The sequence below is a fragment of the Lissotriton vulgaris genome, chromosome 1_2, assembly GCF_964263255.1.
Source record: "Lissotriton vulgaris chromosome 1_2, aLisVul1.2, whole genome shotgun sequence".
Lineage (NCBI taxonomy): Eukaryota > Metazoa > Chordata > Amphibia > Caudata > Salamandridae > Lissotriton > Lissotriton vulgaris.
The window spans coordinates 325,419,827-325,440,563 of record NC_141686.1 but is presented as its reverse complement, the minus strand read 5'-3'; the positions used below and the strand labels follow the sequence as shown (position 1 = coordinate 325,440,563).

At 49.4% G+C, this 20,737-nt stretch overlaps 1 protein-coding gene across 1 annotated transcript in view; it reads left to right on the top strand.

The window, feature by feature from the left end:
- LOC147736636 (glutathione S-transferase P 1-like) overlaps nucleotides 1-20,206 on the top strand; it is a 170,482-nt gene extending 150,276 nt beyond the window's left edge. Inside the window, exons 6-7 of the mRNA XM_086953409.1 lie at nucleotides 16,223-16,324; nucleotides 19,867-20,206. Coding sequence (XP_086809535.1) covers nucleotides 16,223-16,324; nucleotides 19,867-20,055 — 291 coding nt within the window. The 3' untranslated portion in view covers nucleotides 20,056-20,206. The remainder of the gene's footprint in view (nucleotides 1-16,222; nucleotides 16,325-19,866) is intronic.
- Nucleotides 20,207-20,737: the final 531 nt, after the last annotated feature.

Below are 20,737 nucleotides of genomic sequence, written 5' to 3'. Positions count from 1 at the left end.
TTCGACACCTTACACGACATGTTTTGATAAAGCCAAACCAAAGTTAGCAATAATCGTGAGGATTATAATGCACTTAAGAATATGTATTTGTATTTGTATCTGGGTTTTATATCGCGCCAAATCACCGACAGGTCTCAAGGCGCTTCTGACCGAGTACAGCAACAAGGAGAAGGGTGAATAAAAGTACAGATTGCCGGCCTATCTTACAGAGATGTAAATGCGTCCCTGAAAAGCAATGTCTTCAGGGATTTCCTAAAGCGGAGAAGATTGGATTCTCTACGAAGCACCTCCGGTAACTATTGTCAATATCGGCCCACTCACTCACCCGCTCCCAGCAACATGCATGTCGCAGAAATAAACAGACAAGACAACTTATTGTTGGGGAAAAGTAGCTGCAGGTTTATTAGCATATACACATGCCAACAAGGTGGGTTATGTTACAGACGATCCAAAGGCAAGCCGCCTCTCGCGACCTACCACCTGATGGGCCAGTTTGCAACGTGACCTTAGCCAAACGTTGCTTAGCGGTTATGGGAGGAGATAGCCCCTCCCATTATCCGGTGAACCATTGGTCCACCCTCTTGCTCACGCCCCCCCCTATGAGGGCCGGAGCGTTCAAGCAACTCCCGGTTGTACAGGTTTCCAACCGCCCGTAGGATAGCGGGGCGTCGTCGCACCCCCAGGGTCCACCGCACAGACTACCTGGGGATATTAGGCCTCAGCATCCTTTGTGCTCCTGAAGAGGGTACTCCCGGGTACCTTTCTGCCTCTGGATCGCCCTGTAACTCCGCCTGCAACACAAATGAACAAGATTAGAAAACATTACCCCCCACCCTGAGAACGCCGGGTATGCGGTAGGGAGAGAAACGGCGACAGGGTGAGGGGACAGCGGCCAAAGAGGACGCTAGGTGGGCAGGGGAGGAATATATACTCTCCCCCGCCCCCAACAGGCCGGATGTGACGCTCGGGACCCTCCGAGCCTAAAAGATCTGGGCTACCCCGGTGTGCCATCTTGTGACACTATGGGGGCTGCCCTCTTATGTGTGTCCCCTGCGGGGACGTGTCGGACGGCCCGTCTAGTGTCAATATCGGCCCACTCACTCGCCCGCTCCCAGCAACATGCATGTCGCAGAAATAAACAGACAAGACAACTTGTTGTTGGGAAAAAGTAGCTGCAGGTTTATTAGCATATACACATGCCAACAAGGTGGGTTATCTTACAGACGATCCAAAGGCAAGCCGCCCCTCGCGACCTACCACCTGATGGGCCAGTTTGCAACGTGACCTTAGCCAAACGTTGCTTAGCGGTTATGGGAGGAGATAGCCCCTCCCATTATCCGGTGAACCATTGGTCCACCCTCTTGCTCACGCCTCCCCCTACGAGGGGCGGAGCGTTCAAGCAACCCCGGGTTGTACAGGTTTTCAACCGCCCGTAGGATAGCGGGGCGCCGTCGCACCCCCAGGGTCCACCGCACAGACTACCTGGGGATATTAGGCCTCAGCATCCTTTGTGCTCCTGAAGAGGGTACTCCCGGGTACCTTTCCGTCTCTGGATCGCCCTGTAACTCCTCCACAGCCCTGGGTGTGGCGACTGTCGCAGCCAGGGCCCCCCACCAAGGCCGGCATTCCTCCTACTATTTCTAGCTCGTTGTTACTAGGACCTCTCCCCTAACCAGCCTGGACCAGACCAAGTTTAAATCGGGCAGGAGTGCCAAATTATCCTCCCAAAGCCCATTGCGCTTGGCGTAAGATCTCCCAGGTCTAATGACGTCCTGTCTCCTCCGCACTTTGAATTACACACAGCACAGTACTTCCTAGACGAGTGCCTTGCCTACAGAGATGGAGACATGTCTGACCACTGAAATTTACCTGCCCCCCACTGGTGGCAGAAACCCCACCGTGAGTTAAATGTGGTCATTCTATCAGGTGCAAAGCATGCCGTGATGGCCAGCGCAAAATTCGTAAAAAGATCCTTGGTGCACACACCAGGTGTCACGTTCAGGATTGGGGAATTAAGAGAATAGGGCCAGAACCTGAAACACTGCGAAAATTTTGCAAAGTGTGAACCTACACTGCTTGCTGTGACGCTCGGGACCCTCCAAGCCTAAAAGAGCTGGGCTGCCCCCGTGTGCCATCTTATGACACTATGGGGGCCGCCCTCGTATGTGTTTCCCCTGCGGGGACGTGTCGGACGGCCCGTCTTATTCCAAATGGTGGAGGCTTGGACTGAAAAGGATCTGCCACCTTTAGTCGCCAATTTAAAGCGCGGGCATGATAGCAGAAGAGAACTGGAGGATCGTAGAGCTCGCTTGGGTTTATACACTTCAAGCCTCTCTTTTATGTAGGCAGGCGCTTGCCCATAAATTGCTTTATGGGCAATGCACAGGCTTTTGAATTCAACCCTTTGCTTTATAGGGAGCCAGTGTAACCTATAAAGTAGAGGGGAAGCATGGGTCCGTCTAGGTGATCCAAAAATTAGCCGTGCTGCGTCATTCAAGATGATTGATTAAGTTTTTTGGAAGACCTAGGTATAGTGCGTTCCCGTAGTCGATTCTGGAGACTATTGTAGCTGAAACTATGGTTCGAAGCATGTTCGTGGAAAGCAGAGGGGCTAGCTTTCGCAACTGCCTAATCAGGTTAGTGCATGATCCAACCACAGCAGATACTTGGTTGGCCATCGAGAGCTCCTGGTCGATTTTAATACCAAGGCTCATTACGCTGGGGCATGGCTTTGGGGTGGGTCCGAGTTCTTGGGGCCAGAACAGATCATTCCAGAGAGAGGCAGTAGTTGAGACCACTAGGACCTCCGTTTTATCTGGATTGATTTTTAATAGGTTGGATGTCATCCAGTTCACTGTAAACCGCAATATCTTTTGGGCCATGGACTGAGCCGATGTTGTATTTTCGATACTCAGCAACAGCTGAGTATCATCGGCGTAGTTGAAGACTTTGCAGCCCATGTTAGCCAAAGAGTTTATCAGTGGCTGCAGGTATAAGTTAAATAGGAGTGGCGAGAGTGCGGACCTTTGCGGGACTCTACATTCCAGGACGCCTACGTCAGATACACGATCTGCTAATTGGATCCTCTGCGTCCTCCCTAACAGAAAAGACGTTAGCCATTGGAGAGCTTGTTCTTTTATCCCGGATATGGCTAGTCTGTCCAGGAGCAGTGCATGGCTGACAGTATCAAACGCCGCTGAAAGATCTAAAAGTATCAGGGTGCTTGGTTTTTTACTGTCAGCCATGCATCTAAGCTCGTCCAGCACCGACAGCATTACTAATTCGGTGCTATGGTGGGCACGAAACCCAGCTTGCCGCTCCTGGAGTAGATGATGTGATTCCAGGAGAGGTGACAATGATTTTAATACATGCTGTTGTAAAGTTTTAGACAGAAAAGGCAGCTGGGAAATTGGCCTGTAATTCTTCAGATTAGTTGGATCAGCCCCAGGTTTTTTTTATCAGGGGTTTAACACGTGCCTCTTTATTGCTGGCTGGCAATGATCCTGTAGCTAGTGAGTTATTTAGGAGGTCTAAGATCTGGTCCTCCAAGATAGGAATTGCCAACCGAAAAATTTCAGGAGGGCAGGGATCTGCAGGGGAGCCTGACTTGGTTGATATCGCAAGTTGTCTGAGGGAAGTGAAATCAATGTTAGGAAATCTAGAAATAATGGGGGTCAAGGGAATTTGAGGGGGCAATGGAGTGGTGGACATAGTTGGAATATCTTTCTTGATGTCTGACAGGATGGTAGCTACTTTTTCAAGAAAGTAGCCTTGGAAGATGTTACAGTCTATCACTGTGTCTACCTTTTCTTCCTTCTTACTTAGTTCTTTTAGAATTTGGAAGGTTTCTTTCTGGACATTTACTGCATTTTTTATGCGGGTTTCATAGTAGTCCTTTTTGGTTGATACGATGAGCTTTTTATACAGCTGAAAAGATGTCCTATACAGTTCGCGATCTGTATCATTTTTAGATTTCCTCCAGCATCTTTCAAGATAACGGAGCTTTCTTTTTTGATCCCTCAAGCTTTGAGTAAACCAGGGGGCCCCTTTTTCCGCACCCTTTATTTTCTGTGTCTTTTCCAGGGCAATCTGGTCAATTGATTGTCTGAGACTAGCTACTATAGTATCATAGTTTGAATCTAGATCTACGTCATCAGATGAGGTCATTGATTTATGTATATGTTTGGAGAGGGCATCTGTTAGGGTAACTGAGGCGACTTTCTTCCATTGGCGCACTTTTTTGGTTTTTAGCAGGAGTTTGACCTGAGGGTTATCTTGTGGTACATCACACAAGAGTAGATGGTGGTCAGACCAAATACAAGGTGTAATACTCGTGAGGGCCACCTCTGGCACAGAAGACCAGATTAGATCGAGAGTGTGGCCCTTTATATGAGTTGGGGCTTCCACTAATTGTTCCAGGCCTAAAGCGGTCATGGAAGTCTGTAACTGACGTGTTGGCAGGTCTTTGTCTGTCTTATCCCAATGAACATTGAAGTCACCAGTCACCAAGCTATTTTTATATCGTGTGCATAGATCCGATATTATAGGGAAGAAGAGGTCATTAAATGTTGATGTACATTGTGGTGGACAATAGATTGTTAGGATAATAAGGCAGGAATTGTTCATAGTAATTTTTATCCCGAGTAGATCTACAGAATTTGTTGTCTCGGTTAAGATTTTCGTCACTGTGAGCTGCTTTTTAAAAATGGTTGCTACACCTCCACCACGGACACTGTCCGGCCTATTATGCCAAATCATATCATATCCGCTTGGGAGGGCGGCTATGATGTCGGGGGAGGAGATATCGCTCAGCCAGTTTCGGTAAGGGTCAGTATATCAATAGTCTCATCCTGTAAGAGGGTGAAAATTTCCAGATGATGTTTCTGTAGTGACCTAGTGTTTAGAGTAGCTAGCTTTAATGGGGGTGGTAAGCAAGTATCTCTACGGCTAGGGGATCGAAAGATGTTACATTCCTTAAGGATGGAGCACGTGATGGCGTTTACGCTATACCTGCCTGAGTCCAGTGCTAGGAGGTCCTTAGCAGAGTAGGAAATACATCTACCAGAGTGCCTGGTCCCTGAGCCCGATCCAGCGCGGACGAGCGCAGACGGGCAGGACTCTGGCACGACTCCGGCGCAGGTCCGGCGCGTCCGCTGTACGCGTCCGCTGCGCGGAGTCTTCACCGTCTGGTATGGCTATATCATAGAACAGCTATAAGGAGATGGTTCCGAAAGCTGCAGAGGGGCTCAGCTCATGCTAGGGCACCCTCTCACATAAAACCAAGTACGCTGCCTACAGGATTGTTAAGGCCTGCCATAGGAGTGACTTATAGGTTAATATGTGTCTATGTATAAGGTAGATATAGATATACTATATCTAAGTAAGGGGTGATTACACCACCTTACCCAAGCTGAGTGATCAGCCTGTGGTGTCAGTTTAGATGGTCAGACAGGGGTGGCATAAAACATGCTGCAGCCCCTGGTAGGGCTTGGATTCACCTATGCCGAGGGGAACCCATGGTACACTATACAGGGGCTCACAAAGGTGACCCAATATCCAATCTGGTATGTACCTAAGGTACATGGAGTCCATTTTATAGGGAGAGCAGATAGCTTGGGCCCTGAGTAACAGGATCCCAGGCCAACTAAGTTGAAAACCAGCAAAACACTAGGCAAAAAAGTTGGGGAAACCATGTAGTCAGATATCCACCTTCCTACAGTTTACACACGAACTACAAAAGCCATGTCCTTCCCAGAACGGAATCAAGCATCCGAGTACCGGACCGGGACCCACGTCTGAGCATCCCCATGGGTGGTGTGGAGTGCAAAAAAAACGATGGATTTGGGCCCAGATCTTTGGACTGGGGTGAGTGTGTGACATTGATCCACATTCTGTCCATCACCTGTTTTGTTTGCAAATTCCGCCCTAAGTGCGCTGGGGATGCTCAGACGTGGGTCCCAGGCACTCCACACCACTGGAGTCAAGCTAGCCGGGCTGATGAGAGGTGTTACCTCGAAACCGGTCCGGTCCTCGGATGCTTGATTCCGTTCTGGGAAGGACATGGCTTTTGTAGTTCGGACTGGACTGTTCCCATGGGGCACAGGGTCAGAGCTGATTTGCATATCGCCATTGTCTAACCCAGGGTGGTGTGGAGTGCAAAAAAAACGATGGATTTGGGCCCAGATCTTTGGACTGGGGTGAATGTGTGACATTGATCCACATTCTGTCCATCACCTGTTTTGTTTGCGTCTTCTAGGTAGCGGCTGAGCTGGGTGATTATGATCTTTTCCATGACTTTCGCTGGGAACGGAAGCAGGGAGATTGGCCGGAAGTTCTTGAGGTCGCTCGGGTCAGCCTTGGGTTTCTTCAGGAGGGCGTTGATCTCGGCATGCTTCCAGCTCTCCGGGAAGGTCGCTGTTTCGAAGGAGAGGTTGATGATGTTACGCAGGTGGGGTGCGATGAGACTGTCGGCTTTGTTGGCGATGTGGTGGGGGAGAGGGTCAGACGGGGAGCCTGAGTGGATGGTGCTCATGGTCTTAGTTATGTCTTCAGTGCTCACGTTGGTCCAAGTGGTCAGGGGGTCGTGGTCGGTGGGGCTTGGGGCGTTCATCGTGGCGGGGTCCGTAGGGTGCGTCCGGGAGTTGAAGCTGTTGTGAATGTCGGGGATCTTGCGGTGGAAGAAAGTCGCGAGGGTGTCGCACAGGGCTTGCAATGGCGGGATGTCGATGGTGCAGGACGTGTCATCTCCCCCAATGGAATTGCATTGCTCTGGGTAGCTGGACGCGCACTCTCAGCATGCAAGACTGGGTTACAGGCAGTAGTTTTTTTTAATAGTTTTAAGGTAAGTGTCATCGACATCGTACACAGGTGGATGGCGCATTTACATGGTACTACTATGTTCAATATATGGCCTTCTTTGAGCAAAACTATACAGGTTCTAGGATATTCCTCTGTGGATAATATCCACACTTAAGGACGCCTACTTTTTAATGTGAGAAGAATATTTGGGCTACTTGCTGCAGTTAACACTAGAAAAAGAACGATTCAATGTTTATGTCACTAATTGTAAGACACTCGCACTCGCATCTCGTGTTTTTTCTTACTTTTAGACGAACCACAAATACCAGATGACTTATTACGCTACTCTCTTTTTACCAGTAACTACATAGGTCCAAAGAAATGACCTTCGTAGAGTACTACACTTCCTGAGACTACTTGGTTGTTGATCAATGTCAGTAAGGGAAAAAAAAATTCTCCCTTTCTTTTTAACTTTTTATTTCCACGTTTCTTGGTGAAGGGTCAACACTGACTACCTGTCGGGGGCGTGGCCAACTGCATGGCCGGGTGAGACGTGCCTCGGCGCAGCTCCCGGCAAGACTACATTCGATCCGACGATTTAACTACCCCAAACCAAAGAAACTTTGCTGAAATCGATTGAGGAGGCAGTGGAAGGCATGCAGCATCAGTGGAGAGCGCCGGCTCAGTCCTACATCTGAATGAAGGCGAGATACTAGGCGGGCATACCCCCGGGGACGGCGGCCCTGGACACCTAAGATGGCGGTGCCCGGAGATACCGAGACCCTCGGCAGAAGCGACGGTGAGGCGGTGTGGGGGCAGCGGGAGGTGTCCCCCCCACTCACACAGGGGCGGAAGACTCTGGGCCTTACTTCGCTTCCCCGCCGGGGATCCCCCACCACCACCACCCCCCGGCACTCTATAAGTCCCGCGGGGACGGGCTGGGGCCTGTGAAGCCTGGGCCTAGATTTGCTGCTCCCGGATCATCGACTGGGCTGTCCGGACTGTGCGGCCTGCACAGGGTGGCCCCCCTGGGCCTGACGCAGCTTTGGGGAGGCCGCGGAGGTGACGGAGGTACGGGGGCGACCTGAGGGGTCTGAGTGTGGTGGGTGTCCTGCCGCCCTTCCCCTCCGCAAGCGGCAGCGGTGTGAGCCTGCGAGGCCCAGGATTAGACCTGAGAGTGACAAGCGAATCTGGGGCCAGCTACTGTGAACTTGGGCTTTCTGCTCGCCCCCCCCCTTTCCCCCAGAGTACGATGGGGACCCTCGAAGGCCTCTGACCACGACGGATGCCCCCTTGGAGGGCGGCAGAGGGAGATCTGGTGGGCGGACCCGGGTGCACCGCGGACTGGGCCTGACCCGCCGGGCTGACTCTGGTCGCCCCACCGAGGAAGGTCCACTGGTCCTGGGAACGTGTCGGAGAAGTACGGCGGTGCGGTGGGGACGCGTGGTCTCGTACCAAAGGGACCCTGTATTAACACCATCTTGCGAAGCGCCGAGACCACTGCTCCCTCCTTCCACCTGCTTTCAAGGTACCGGCAGCGGGGGGCCCTTTGGTGGACATCATAAGCAAAAGAGACCCTGCGCCAAGGCCGGCCAGGCAGGAATCCATCGAGAATTATACCACCACGCGGGCACAGAGAGAAACGACCGTGGGGGCCCGGGAAGCACACACAGACACTGCTATGCTCCTTAAAGCGATACAGGCCTCGAGAACTGACATCCAGAACTCTAGAGCAGCACTGGAGACCAAGATCAGGGAGGTGAGTTCAGAGGTCCTCTTACTACGCCAAGACTTCAGGAACTTATCGGACAGAGTGGGCACGGCAGAGACCAGGATCTTGGAAGCAGAAGACTCCCTTACCTCCCTCAAAAAAGATATGGCGGAATTGCAGGCTTCTCATAGACAGCTGCTGTGGCGAGTGGATGATGCAGAGAACAGGGCGCGCAGAAACAACCTGCGCTTTGTAGGCCTGAGAGAGGGAATTGAGAAGACAGACGCTGCGGCTTTCCTGCACTCGTGGCTTACATCCGTGTTCCCACAGGCTCACTTCTCTAACTGTTTCATGATTGAAAGGGCGCATAGAGCCCTCCTAGCAAAACCACCAGAGGGAGCAAGACCTCGCCCGATCATCGCAAGATTCCTCAACTATGCGGACAGGGATCTCATCCTTAGAGAAGCCCGAAAAATGGGAGAGATCAAGTTTAAGAACACCGTCATCATGATCTTCCCTGACTATAGCCAGGATGTGCAAAAGCAAAGACACTCATATGACACTGTGAAGGCTAAACTACGAGCATTGAACATATCCTATATGCTGCTCTTCCCGGCGAAACTGAAGGTCTTATTTAAGGGCAAGTCACACTTCTTCAATCGCCCAGAGAAGGCCTGGAACTGGCTGGAGGAGAGACCGTTGCTACGAGAGGCGGAGGAGGAGGGTCGCAGAATCCGTAATGAGCTGGCGGTGGCCAACTTCAGGAGAAGCCCGACTGGGTCGCAGAGAACACAACGTCATCGGGCGGGCAGACAGACGCAACGGACGCCATACCCGCCCCAACAAGTAGCGAATGGAGGAGACCGAGGAGGTGACGACGCTGCCAACAACGGAGACCCTGCTCGGGGGTCCAGATTCAGGTGCCTGCTTCCAACGTCAGAAAATGTGACGGAACATGAAGATGATACGAATATCTCAGACGTAGAGGAACAGACGGAACAATCCATACACCCGTTGGCCATTGCCATCCGAGATCTGGAACAAGGGGAGTCTGGCAATGCGGAGGCTACTGAAACTGAAACGCAGGACTCCCATTCCTGAGAAAATATGGGACTGAGATCCAAAATAGCAGTTCTTTGCTTTGGGACACGCAAGTAGCACTTTTTGTTTTTTGGGGTGGGCATACACCACTTCAGAACTTGAGTTTGGACAGCTAGACATTTCTTAGCTGGGGTTGTTTGAGGGGTGGGAGACAGACTTTGCTGCCTGGTAGTCCGAGCCGTAGATGGTTGTACGGGCGGGATGGCTGGGGGGTACAGGTGGGGTGGGGGAGGGGGGAGAAGGGGTTGTTCATACAGTTTGTTGTTTGAGGAAGGGAAGGGGGGGTACGCTGTTGGGTGAACACAGTCATGGAGGTTGGTGCAATCTGTGGCTTTCAGGTACAGGCGACCGCCCGCCTCGTCTGACCTCACTGCCTGGATGGCAAGTAAATTGTTGGCATGACCTATGGCCACTGAGAAACTGCACGTCCTGACGTGGAACGTAAATGGTTTGGGTAACAAGATTAAGCGGGGACTGGTGAACAACTATCTCAAGAGGGTAGGCCCAGACATCATTTTCCTGCAGGAGACACATTTTAGGGGCACGGCCTGTGCATTCATAGCAAGGGGTAGATATAAAGTGTTGGGGCATGCGGGATACACGACTGACTCTAGGGGAGTAGCGATTATTGTTAAGAATACTTTCCCATTCCGTATCACACGTACATGGGGGGACCCACTGGGGACATGTGTAGGGGTGCAGGGATCCTGGCGTGGACGCACCTACACTCTTGTTTCAGTATATGCACCTCCCAAATTGCAGGCGAATACGCTAAAGAAGCTTGCGGCCATACTCTTAGACACCTCAGATACCATACAGATAGTAGGTGGTGATTTCAATGATGTGATGGATAGGGGTCTAGATAGTACTCTAGTACTTTGACTCGGTGCACTGGCCGTTCCTGGAGGCCGCCCTACAAAAATTTGGTTTTGGCCCAAAATTCCGATCATGGGTGCGCCTGCTCTATGCCAACCCACGAGCCAGGGTGAGGGTAAACGGGAGGCTCTCCCACGAAATTTTGATCCAAAGAGGCACCCGACAGGGCTGTCCTCTATCGCCGCTTCTTTTCACGTTAACAATTGAGGTATTGGCGGCCAGGATTAGGCAAAATCATAAGATCTCAGGATTCCGGGTTACGGACGCAGACGAGACACAGGAGAAACTGTCCCTATACGCAGATGATGTCCGTCTTTACATCACTGACCCAAAGACCACAGTACCTGAATTGTTCCGGGAGCTGAACTGCTATGGCAGTTACTCCGGATACGCTATAAACTGGCACAAGTCCGTCCTTTTCGACCCCAGAGGGGAAACGAGTGGGGAGGCTCTTCTTGACAGGTTGGTGGTGTCCGCGGAGGGCTTCCAAAATTTGGGAGTATACATTACGCTGGACAGGCAACTGTTGCGTCAAAAAAATGTAGAGAGAATACTCGTGAACTCCACATCTGATATGGACCGCTGGTGCCAGCTCCCTTTGACACTCCTGGGTAGAGCGGCAATGTATAAAATGATAATATTGCCCCAGTTTTTTACGCCCTACAAAATGAATACTATCTAATCCCATGCAGCCTAATCAGTAGAATTCACACCGACCTTCAAGCTTTTATATGGCTGGGTAAACAGCCGAGAATAGAGCTGACCACCCTCCAATGCCATCAATATAGTGGTGGAATCTCGCTCCCAAATCTTGAAGCCTATTATTGGGCGATGCACATGTCCCCCATTAATGACTGGCTCCATGCCCCGGGGGACCACCCTACGTATGCGCTGGAGCGTAACAAACTATCCCCACATAATTTGCTCTCATATTTATACGCCAGATCGGCAAAGAAGTCCTTGCTCCCGGCCCGAGCATCACACTCCGGGCCTGGAGATTGGCCACTAGACGCACAGGGTGGGATAAGAAGCCCACCCGACAGACTCCACTCTGGCAATGCACATGGCTCCCCGAGCGGCTTTAAGCGGTGGGATGATATTGGAATTTCCACGGTGGGGGATGTCATCGCCAGGGGAGAACTGAAATCCTTCGCGTCCTTGAGGGCAGAATATGGGCTTCATCGCTCGCAGTTTTTTAAATACATCCAACTGCGCCATGCATGGAGGGCGCAGGCTTTGACTGGAGGGTCTTCCTGATTATGCCCCACTAGAAGGCAGACTACTACAAGAGCAGATACCAAACAAGGCTGTATCACTCACATATAAAACACTCACAAACAACATGCTGGGAGATCTGGCGAAGCTTAGGGACACCTGGGAGAAGGAAGTAGGAACACTTGAAGATATCGACTGGGACTTAGTCCTAATGCACCCGAGGGAAGTGGCTATTAAATCCCGGCTCCGCCTTATCCAATATAACGTGCTTCACAGAACATATTTCGATAGGGTGAGATTATTCAAAATGGGGAGAACATTAGATGATAAGTGCCTACGATGTCAGCATGAGGGAGGGGATTTCTTCCATATACTATGGACATGTGATAGAATACAATCCTACTGGACCCTCATCTTTACTGAACTATTATTATTATTATTATTATTATTATGTTTCTTATATAGCGCCAGAATCGACCCCCGTAGGGGTATCTCCGCGCTTGCCTTGGGAACCCGTCCTGGCTTTTCCCTGTGAGATAGCCCTACAGGGCATCCCCAAGGTGAAAGCCAGGCATCCCGCCACGGGGGGGCCGTTGTGGAGATTGAGCAAGCTTAATGCCCAGAGTTGCAGAGTGTGAACCCATGATTAGGTCAGGCACCGAAGCGAGAATTAACGAGTCCATGGACATTTGAGCTCAAGACCCTGCCGCGTCGGGAATTGAACCCTGGTCCCGGGTCTGACCTCTGCTTCAGGGTCTGCCTGCTCTAACCAGTGAGCCACACTTCTCCACACTAAGGGAAGTCCTGTCTGTGCCGCTTGAACAGGAGCCCAAATTGGCCATCCTGGGAATGACTAATGATGTTGACCTCCCCCGCCCCTTACTGGTGTTCCTGACACTGGCCCTGGTAGTAGCAAAACGAGACATTGCAAAATATTGGGGGGCAATGAACATCCCCACTGTGGAGGAGTGGAGAAGAGGGTTGGACCTTTACATGGCGGCAGAGCGGGTGACGTATAAATCAAGAGGCTGCCCGAGAAAGTTTAAAAGGGTCTGGTCGAAGTGGCGACAGTACCATGGGCTAGATGGAGGGCTGGGGGTGGGAGGCACATGACTGCGCCTCAGGTTGGAAGGAGGGTCGAGTTGGAGCTGAGGTGCTTGTCCTGAGTGGAACTTGATGCAACAGAAACGCACTGATAGACTAACTGTATTTGTACCACTTGTCTACCAGGCGCAGGAGGGAGGGATGGGGATTGAGGGAAATGCATGATGCCACTACCATGACTGTACAGTTAAGTTATGAACAAAGGGTTATTAAGCCGATTTTACATTCACAGTAATGCTTGTTATGGGGGGAATGGGGGGGAATAAAACAGAAAAAGCAGATGCCTAGATGGTTTACATGGATACCTCCTATGCTAGGTTGACGGTGTACGGAGAGCAAACCAACGATATTGCCAGATTGACTTTTGGGTTACGCGCTGAAGAGACACCTGGGGTTCCATGGTCTAAATTCTAAAATGTAATGCTGTTTTACTTGAACAATTATGCCAATGTTGGCCTTATCTTATCTGAGTATCTGCAATAAAAATAAATTTAAAAAAAACACTGACTACCTGTCAAGTAGAAAAAAGGGGTTTTCCTGTTTCTCTTTTTCATCTTCTCAAAATTTTATTTTTAGAAATCCGCATAACCTATATGGACCAGGAACATTTCTTTACACATAATGCATGTGTAATGCTTGATATACACAGCAGTTTTTGCATGACGGTGAAACCAAGGTTTCTCTCTCCCTAAAGATTTGCCATAAAACCACACTATCAAACATTTACTATGGTGATGGTAGTTTCAAAAAATGCTATCATTGAAAACATCTGCATATATGTGTAATTACAGCCTTGAAGGAGTCACTTTGTGACAAAACACGTGTCGGCTGTCTTTACCTGATTCCAATACAAGCTACGCTCAGCAAACCATTCGGCTCTTGTCTTTATTTGTGGAGTGAATATACTGATCGATGCAAAAATGATACTAAGATTGAAAAGTGTTTTTTTAATAGTGATTGGGGAGTGCTTTGGTATCTTGTTTATCTCTTGTGCACACAGACGTATTCTGTACTACTGGGCATTCTGCATCCACGGTAGTAGGGTGCGTTTATACCAAAAGAAAGCACCCAAATGATATGATATGCACCTCTTCACAATGGTAGCACAATATAAAGGAAGTGCTACCTGTAGAACCACTACAACCTGTTCTATTTTCTCATGCTCTTGTAAGTCTTTAGGTATGTATGCATTGGTGAGACTTTGCATCAATGTGTGAGAAGAGGTGGGCATGGCTACAAGTATGTCTGTGTGTCCGTGTACTACGGTGCATTGTGTGTAAGAACCTGTATGTCAGTAGATTTGTTTATGTGGATGACTTAATGTCTTTGGTCTGTTGCCATGGGTACCTGTTTGGCTGTTGCCCTGTGTGCATGGATGCCTTGATGTCTGATGGCCTGTTTGCATGGCTCCTTTTTGGCTGTTGCCCTGTGTACATGGACGCCTTGGTGTCTGATTGCCTGTTTTCATGGGTACCTATTTGACTGTTGGCCTGTGTACATGGACGCCTTGATGTCTGATGGTCTTGTTTGCATGGCTACGTGTTTGGCTGCTGCCCTGTGTAGTTGGATGCCTTGATGTCTGATGGCCTGTTTGCATGGGTACCTGTTTGGCTGTTGACCTGTGTACATGGACCCCTTGATGTCTGATGGCCTATTTTCATGGGTACCTGTTTGGCTGTTGGCCTGTGTACATGGACGCCTTGATGTCTGATGGCCTGTTTCCATGGGTACCTGTTTGGCTGTTGCCCTGTGTACATGGACGCCTTGATGTCTGATAGCCTGTTTCCATGGCTCCTTTTTGGCTGTTGCCCTGTGTACATGGACGCCTTGATGTCTGATGGCCTGTTTGCATGGCTCCTTTTTGGTTGTTGCCCTGTGTACATGGACGCCTTGATGTCTGATTGCCTGTTTGCATGGGTACCTATTTGGCTGTTGCCCTGTGTACATGGACGCCTTGATGTCTGATGGCCTGTTTGCATGGCTCATTTTTGGCTGTTGCCCTGTGTACATGGACGCCTTGATGACTGATTGCCTGTTTGCATAGGTGCCTATTTGGCTGTTGGCCTGTGTACATGGACGCCTTGATGTCTGATGACCTGTTGCCATGGGTACCTGTTTGGCTGTTGCTCTGTGTACATGGACGCCTTAGTGTCTGATGGCCTGTTTCCATGGCTCCTTTTTGGCTGTTGCCCTGTGTACATGGAGGCCTTTCCTTTCCGCCCCTCCTCCCCTCTGGAATACTAGGTCTTGCTAGCGCTGGGATGCCTGCGGGTAGCTATGCGCTCTACAAATCCCTACTCAAACTCAAACTCATGTCTGATGGCCTGTTTGCATGGCTCCTTTTTGGCTGTTGCCCTGTGTACATGGACGCCTTGATGTCTGATTGCCTATTTCCATGGGTACCTGTTTGGCTGTTGGCCTGTGTACATGGACGCCTTGATGTCTGATAGTCTGTTTCCATGGTTACCTGTTTGGCTGTTGCCCTGTGTACATGGACGCCTTGATGTCTGATGACCTGTTTACTTCGGTACCTGTTTGGCTGTTGGCCTGTGTACTTGTTGTTCTATGTACATGGGTGCCCATAAGTTTGCTACTGACTGTGTTGTACATGACTTGTGTATTTTTCTATATGATGTCACCTGTGCACGTGTACCTTTGTGGTTTGCTTCATAATTGGATGCTTGTATGTGTTTTGTGTGTCCGCATAAGTGATTGCATTTAATTGTGTGCCTGTAAATCTACCTGAAAGTCTGTTTGCGCATGTTCATAAGTGCCTGTAAGCCTGCTCATTTTTGTGCATTGATAACTTTATGTCTGTTCGGTATACAGTGGTTTCTGTGTGACTGCTAGTCTATTGGCATAGATTCTTGAATGGATTTCTGGTCTGTGCACAGAGAGTCCTGTATCTCTATGGTCTGTGTACAGTGGTGTCTGTGTAACTGTTGGTCTAATGGCATGGATTCCTGTATGGAATGTTGGTCTGTGTACAGAGATGCCTGTATTTCTATTGGTCTGTAAACAGTGGTGTCTGTGTGACAGTGGTTTAGGTGCATGGATTCCTGTATCAGTTGTTGGTCTGTGTACAGAGATTCCTGTATCCATTATTGTCTGTGTGTCTGCTGGTCTAGTTTCATGGTTGCCTCTGCTTGTTGGTCTTTGGACACAGATGCCTGCATGTCTGTAGGTCTATTTGGCGGAGTACCTGTATGTTTGCTGACCTGCGTACATGGATGCCTGTATGTATATTGGTCTGTTTGCATGGATGAGTCGTTGGTTGTCTTCTGTGTACATTGGTGTCAGCACATATACATATATTGTGTGTGCATGTGCGCCTATATATTGGGACTCTGTCTATACATACTTTATACAAAAAAGAAACCTATGGGCCTTGTCAATGTTTGGTTTATTTCGATACAGGACACTGGCAGGCCGAAGTATGTGGAAGATCTGCCCAATCAGCTGAGGCCTTTTGAGCATCTCCTCTCCCAGAATGCATCTGGATTCATTGCTGGCAGCACGGTGAGTAGCATGACTGCCCTCAGGAGGAGAGATAATGAACTGCAGGTAAAAGAGAGGTCTGGCTTCAGGAAACCACAGTGCTGGAGACTTCCAATGCCGGGGGCCCATGGACTCTGTCCCTCACAATGCACTATGGGAACAGAGACATAGTGGGTCTGTGGTCTGTGGAGTTTTCTGCCTCACAGTGTACAGAGTGTCAGACCATGGCAGGTACAGAGGGGCACATGGTCTGAGAGGTTGGTCTCTCACACTCCATGGAGGTGAATGATTCAGAGTGGCAGAGAGAGCGGGGGTGGAGGGGTGTTAGAAATACAATATAGATATTTTTAACGCACCTTTAGCCACCTCTAGTGTCGCGTTGTCCTGCATCTCTAGTGCCATTATCTGCAACTTACCCCCACCCATCGTCTGAGCATGCATGAATAAATAAATACACAAGACAACTTTGTTCTGGGAAAATATTGCTGCAGGTTTATTCCATGCAAAGTATGCAATATGGTGGGTTATCTTACAGGCGATCCAAGGGTAGGCAGCTGTACCAACCTATGCTGCCCCGCCCGCCTGATGAGCCAGCACTGTGGGATACCCAGACAGTGCTACATCTTTGCTGATCCTCTTCCGGATCACGTGACACGTTGGTCTCGTATTACTCATGCCCTTTCCGGGGCAGAGCGTAGCCGGGCAAACTCCCGGTTGGTCAGGCCCCCAACCGCCCGAAGGACTAACGGGGCACTGTCGCGGTTTTCCAGGAACCTGCCCTGAGGCTCCTGCTATTTGGCTCTGGCACCCTTACTGTGCCACGCAGAGGTACCCTTACTGTACCAGTCTGCCGCAGAGATACCCTTACTGTAACCAGTGGGTGTTAGAAATAAAATATATATATTTTTTCAATGTACCTTTAGCCACCTCTAGTGTCGGGTTGTGCTGCATCTCTTCTCTCTGCCTGGTCCCAGCAGCCCCTGAGGCAGACTCCCACCCAATCCCCCTGCTGCAGAACAGCACTGGGATTGGCCGGAGTGGGAAGGAAAGATGCTCCACTCAGACCCGGGAGTCTCTGTGGGGTTTCTTGAGCCCGGCTGCTCAATGCAGCTAGGCTGGAGAAGACCTAAGTCTGCATGTGTGTTTTGGTCGGCCTAAGGCGGCGGGCCAAACACACATAGGACTTAGGGAGAGGAGTGCACGTAGCATTCCTGCTCCCCCTCCCATGCCTTGGCCCAGCCCCTCCCTACAGTGCTTGCTCAGAGTCGGCAAATGCAAAATAAATGATGCAAGAACATGGTTTTATTTTTCATATGCCGGTTCAGAGCCAGACAGTGGGGCAACGCTCCTCAGCTATTGTGGAGTAGCCGCCACTGGGCAGAGATACAGAGTGGGTGTACGGTGTACTTGGGCTAACCCCATGCATGCCAATATTTCAAAACAGGACAGAGGAAGTTGGTGGAAAAAAAGTTGGGGAATTTATTTTCCTCAGTGACTAACATTGAAACAGAGGCACCTTAAAGAAAGCCATTTTTGGCTCTAAGAATTGGGAGCCTCTTGCCTGAGTCTGTTGGCATGTATGTAACTCCTACATATGGGTGTAAAGACCCTGAAAGAGAAGAGCTCAAGGGAGGCCGGTTGAAAGGGGATGGTAGCTTTGTTCATTCATGTTGTCCATCTATCTGTTTTCCCATGTACTGCTCCTCTTCTTCATCTCTGGATACATTTCCTTGGCCTTTCCCCTTTGTGGTCTCCATTGAAAGTTCCTTCATCTCTTCCATTCCATCTCCCACAGACTGGCGTCCTTTGCTGCATCACTCTTCCTTGCTCCTTGTCTACTCCTTTATCTCTTGGGTGCTCCTTCGTTTCCCTGGTGTCCTCTTCGTCTGAAAAGTGTCCTTATCTTAACTTTTCTATCTCCTTTATCCTCTTCATCTAGCAGGTCCCCTTTTCTTTTCTCCTGTTACTCACTCTTGTCCCTTGGTTATTGCTTCTTCTCCGGTGGTTTCTTCTTCTGGCAGGTCACCTTTCCTTTTCCCCTATTATTCTCTCCTGTCCCCAGGTGATTCCTTCAATTGCCTGGTCTGTTCCACTTGTCCAGTCAAGCCACCTTTGCTGTAGAGTTCTTCCCTTTTCTCTCTCTCTCCTAGAGCTGATCGTTTCATCTCTTCTGGCCTGGCACAGGCCGCAGAGTACACTCTAAGTCAAACGAAAGGTCCGCCGGCCTTAGTTTCGCTTCAGTATGTCGATGATAGAGCTTATTCTGTCTCCACCACCAACACACACCTCTGACGGCCGAAAAGAGAAAAGGGAGCCCGAGGTTTTGCAAGTTGTCTGCCCACTCTATTTTGAGTGGGCAAGAAAAATGGCAAGTTTTCACTGTTCAACGCTTCCAGGTAACAAATAGGGAGAACATCCTTTACAACGCGGATGTTACACTGCAGTTCCCTTACGACGCAACTTTTACAACGCAAGTTGTAACAACGAATTGCGCTGTGGGGCGCTCCAGGATAGTAAATAGTTTAATTTACTATCCAACTCCTTCCCTACTATCCACGGGGACTGCAGTTGGAATAATAAATTAAACTATTCACTATCCAGCCCCCAACAACGCAAGTCGTCGTAACGACTTGCGTTGTAAAACATGCGTCGTAAAGTACTGCGATGTAAAACATCGCGTTGTAACGACATACATCCAATAAATAGTGGTATGAAGCAGTGAAAACTGCAAAATGACCTTCCATGCCATTGTTTTTTTATTTTCAAAAACAAACTCCTGCTTACACTTTTGTTTTTGAAAGAAAAAAAAACGGTGAAAGTTTCCTGTACAGCTCCATCATGTTTACAGAGCCGTCCGTCAAACTTTTAATGCATTGACAAGAACCGCTATGATGGCGTTTCCTGGCACTACAAGAGATGTTCTCTAGACTGATGCACTTTACTTTACTCCAGCTCCCTGACAAAGAAAATCCCAGCCACTAAATTCTAAATGGGTTCCTTTGTCTTCACCTTTAGAAAGTTCCTCCAAAAGGAACAAGGTTAACAGGGGGTTCACCGTCGACTGCTGCAAAAGATCTCATGCTTTTTGCCCAGGGGATCAGGCTGACCTCCTGCTTCTGGCATTCCCACAAAGAGAACACAAAAGACACAGAAATCAAGGATTTCTGATGCTCGAGCTTTGATTTGGGGCCTTATTTAGATACCGGCGGATGGGTTACTTGGTCACAATGGTGTTGATATCCCGTCCACCGAAATATAAATTCCATTATATCCAATGGGATTTACATTTTGGCAGATGGGATATCCCTTGGCTACCCTTGCTCTCCATATGAGAAAGGAACATTCATTACTATTCATTTGATAAACCTACAAGACCTGGCTCTTCTGATGACAAATAAACAGATCTCCTTTGCTTTTCCTCTTATTATTCACCCTGGTCACACAGGGGTTCTTTCTCTTCTACCCCTTCTCCTCCGGAAAGGTCTCTTTTACTAAACCCCTCTTACTCTGTCTTATCCCTTGAGTGATCCCTTCATAACTTGGATGTCTTTTCCTCTGGACAGGTCTCCTTTGCTGATTACAATCTTCTGGATATTATCCATAACCAGCTGTTCCTAGCCCCAGACTGCCTGAAAAGCTTCCCCCATCTGAAGGCCTTCAAGGAAAAGATGGAATCTCGGCCCAAACTCAAGGCCTACCTGCAGTCGAGTGACCACAAGAACCGCCCCTTCCTCCTCACCAAGAAGCTGTAGCTGGACTATCATCCAATGAGCCATCTGCCACCTCCTCAAAACTCTCTTCCACCTCACCAGGAAGATGAGCCCACCTGGCCCAACTAGGGGAAAGTGTGTGTAACTTCCAGGCTCACAGGAAGATACTGAAAATAAAAAGATGTGTCAAAGAGTGTTGTCTTCCCATCTGCATCTTTAATTGTATTTCCATTTATTCAAAGCAAAGCTCTTTAAGGAGAAGAAATGCACTTTGTAAATTGAGGAACAAAGGAATATTGGTGGTTACATGTGGAAGTGATGCTATGCAATAATTAGCTTGTACAGACATAATATATAGATTATATCACATATGTTAAAATGTTATGTTAAAACTCTTGTAAAGCGCATGGCTGCCCCACAACGGGGCGTCCCAGAGCTAAAACCTGCAGAGTGGAGTCGGATGAAATGGGGCGGCAGGTGATCAGAGAATAGCCAGGTCTACACGGCCCTACTAAAAGCCCAGCGGTCCAGAGTGCACCGGATGGGAGGAGGCATGGAATTCCAGAGAGTGGGGGCCATGGCCCTGAAGGCGCCTGCCGGCTCTGGTCCTATGCACCCTGGGCACGCGGGCAGCGTAGAGATCAGCCGAGCGCAGGGCATAGGTAGGCACACAGATCACTCAAAATCGCAGGGCAAAAGCCTAGGAGAATTTTAGGAGTGACAA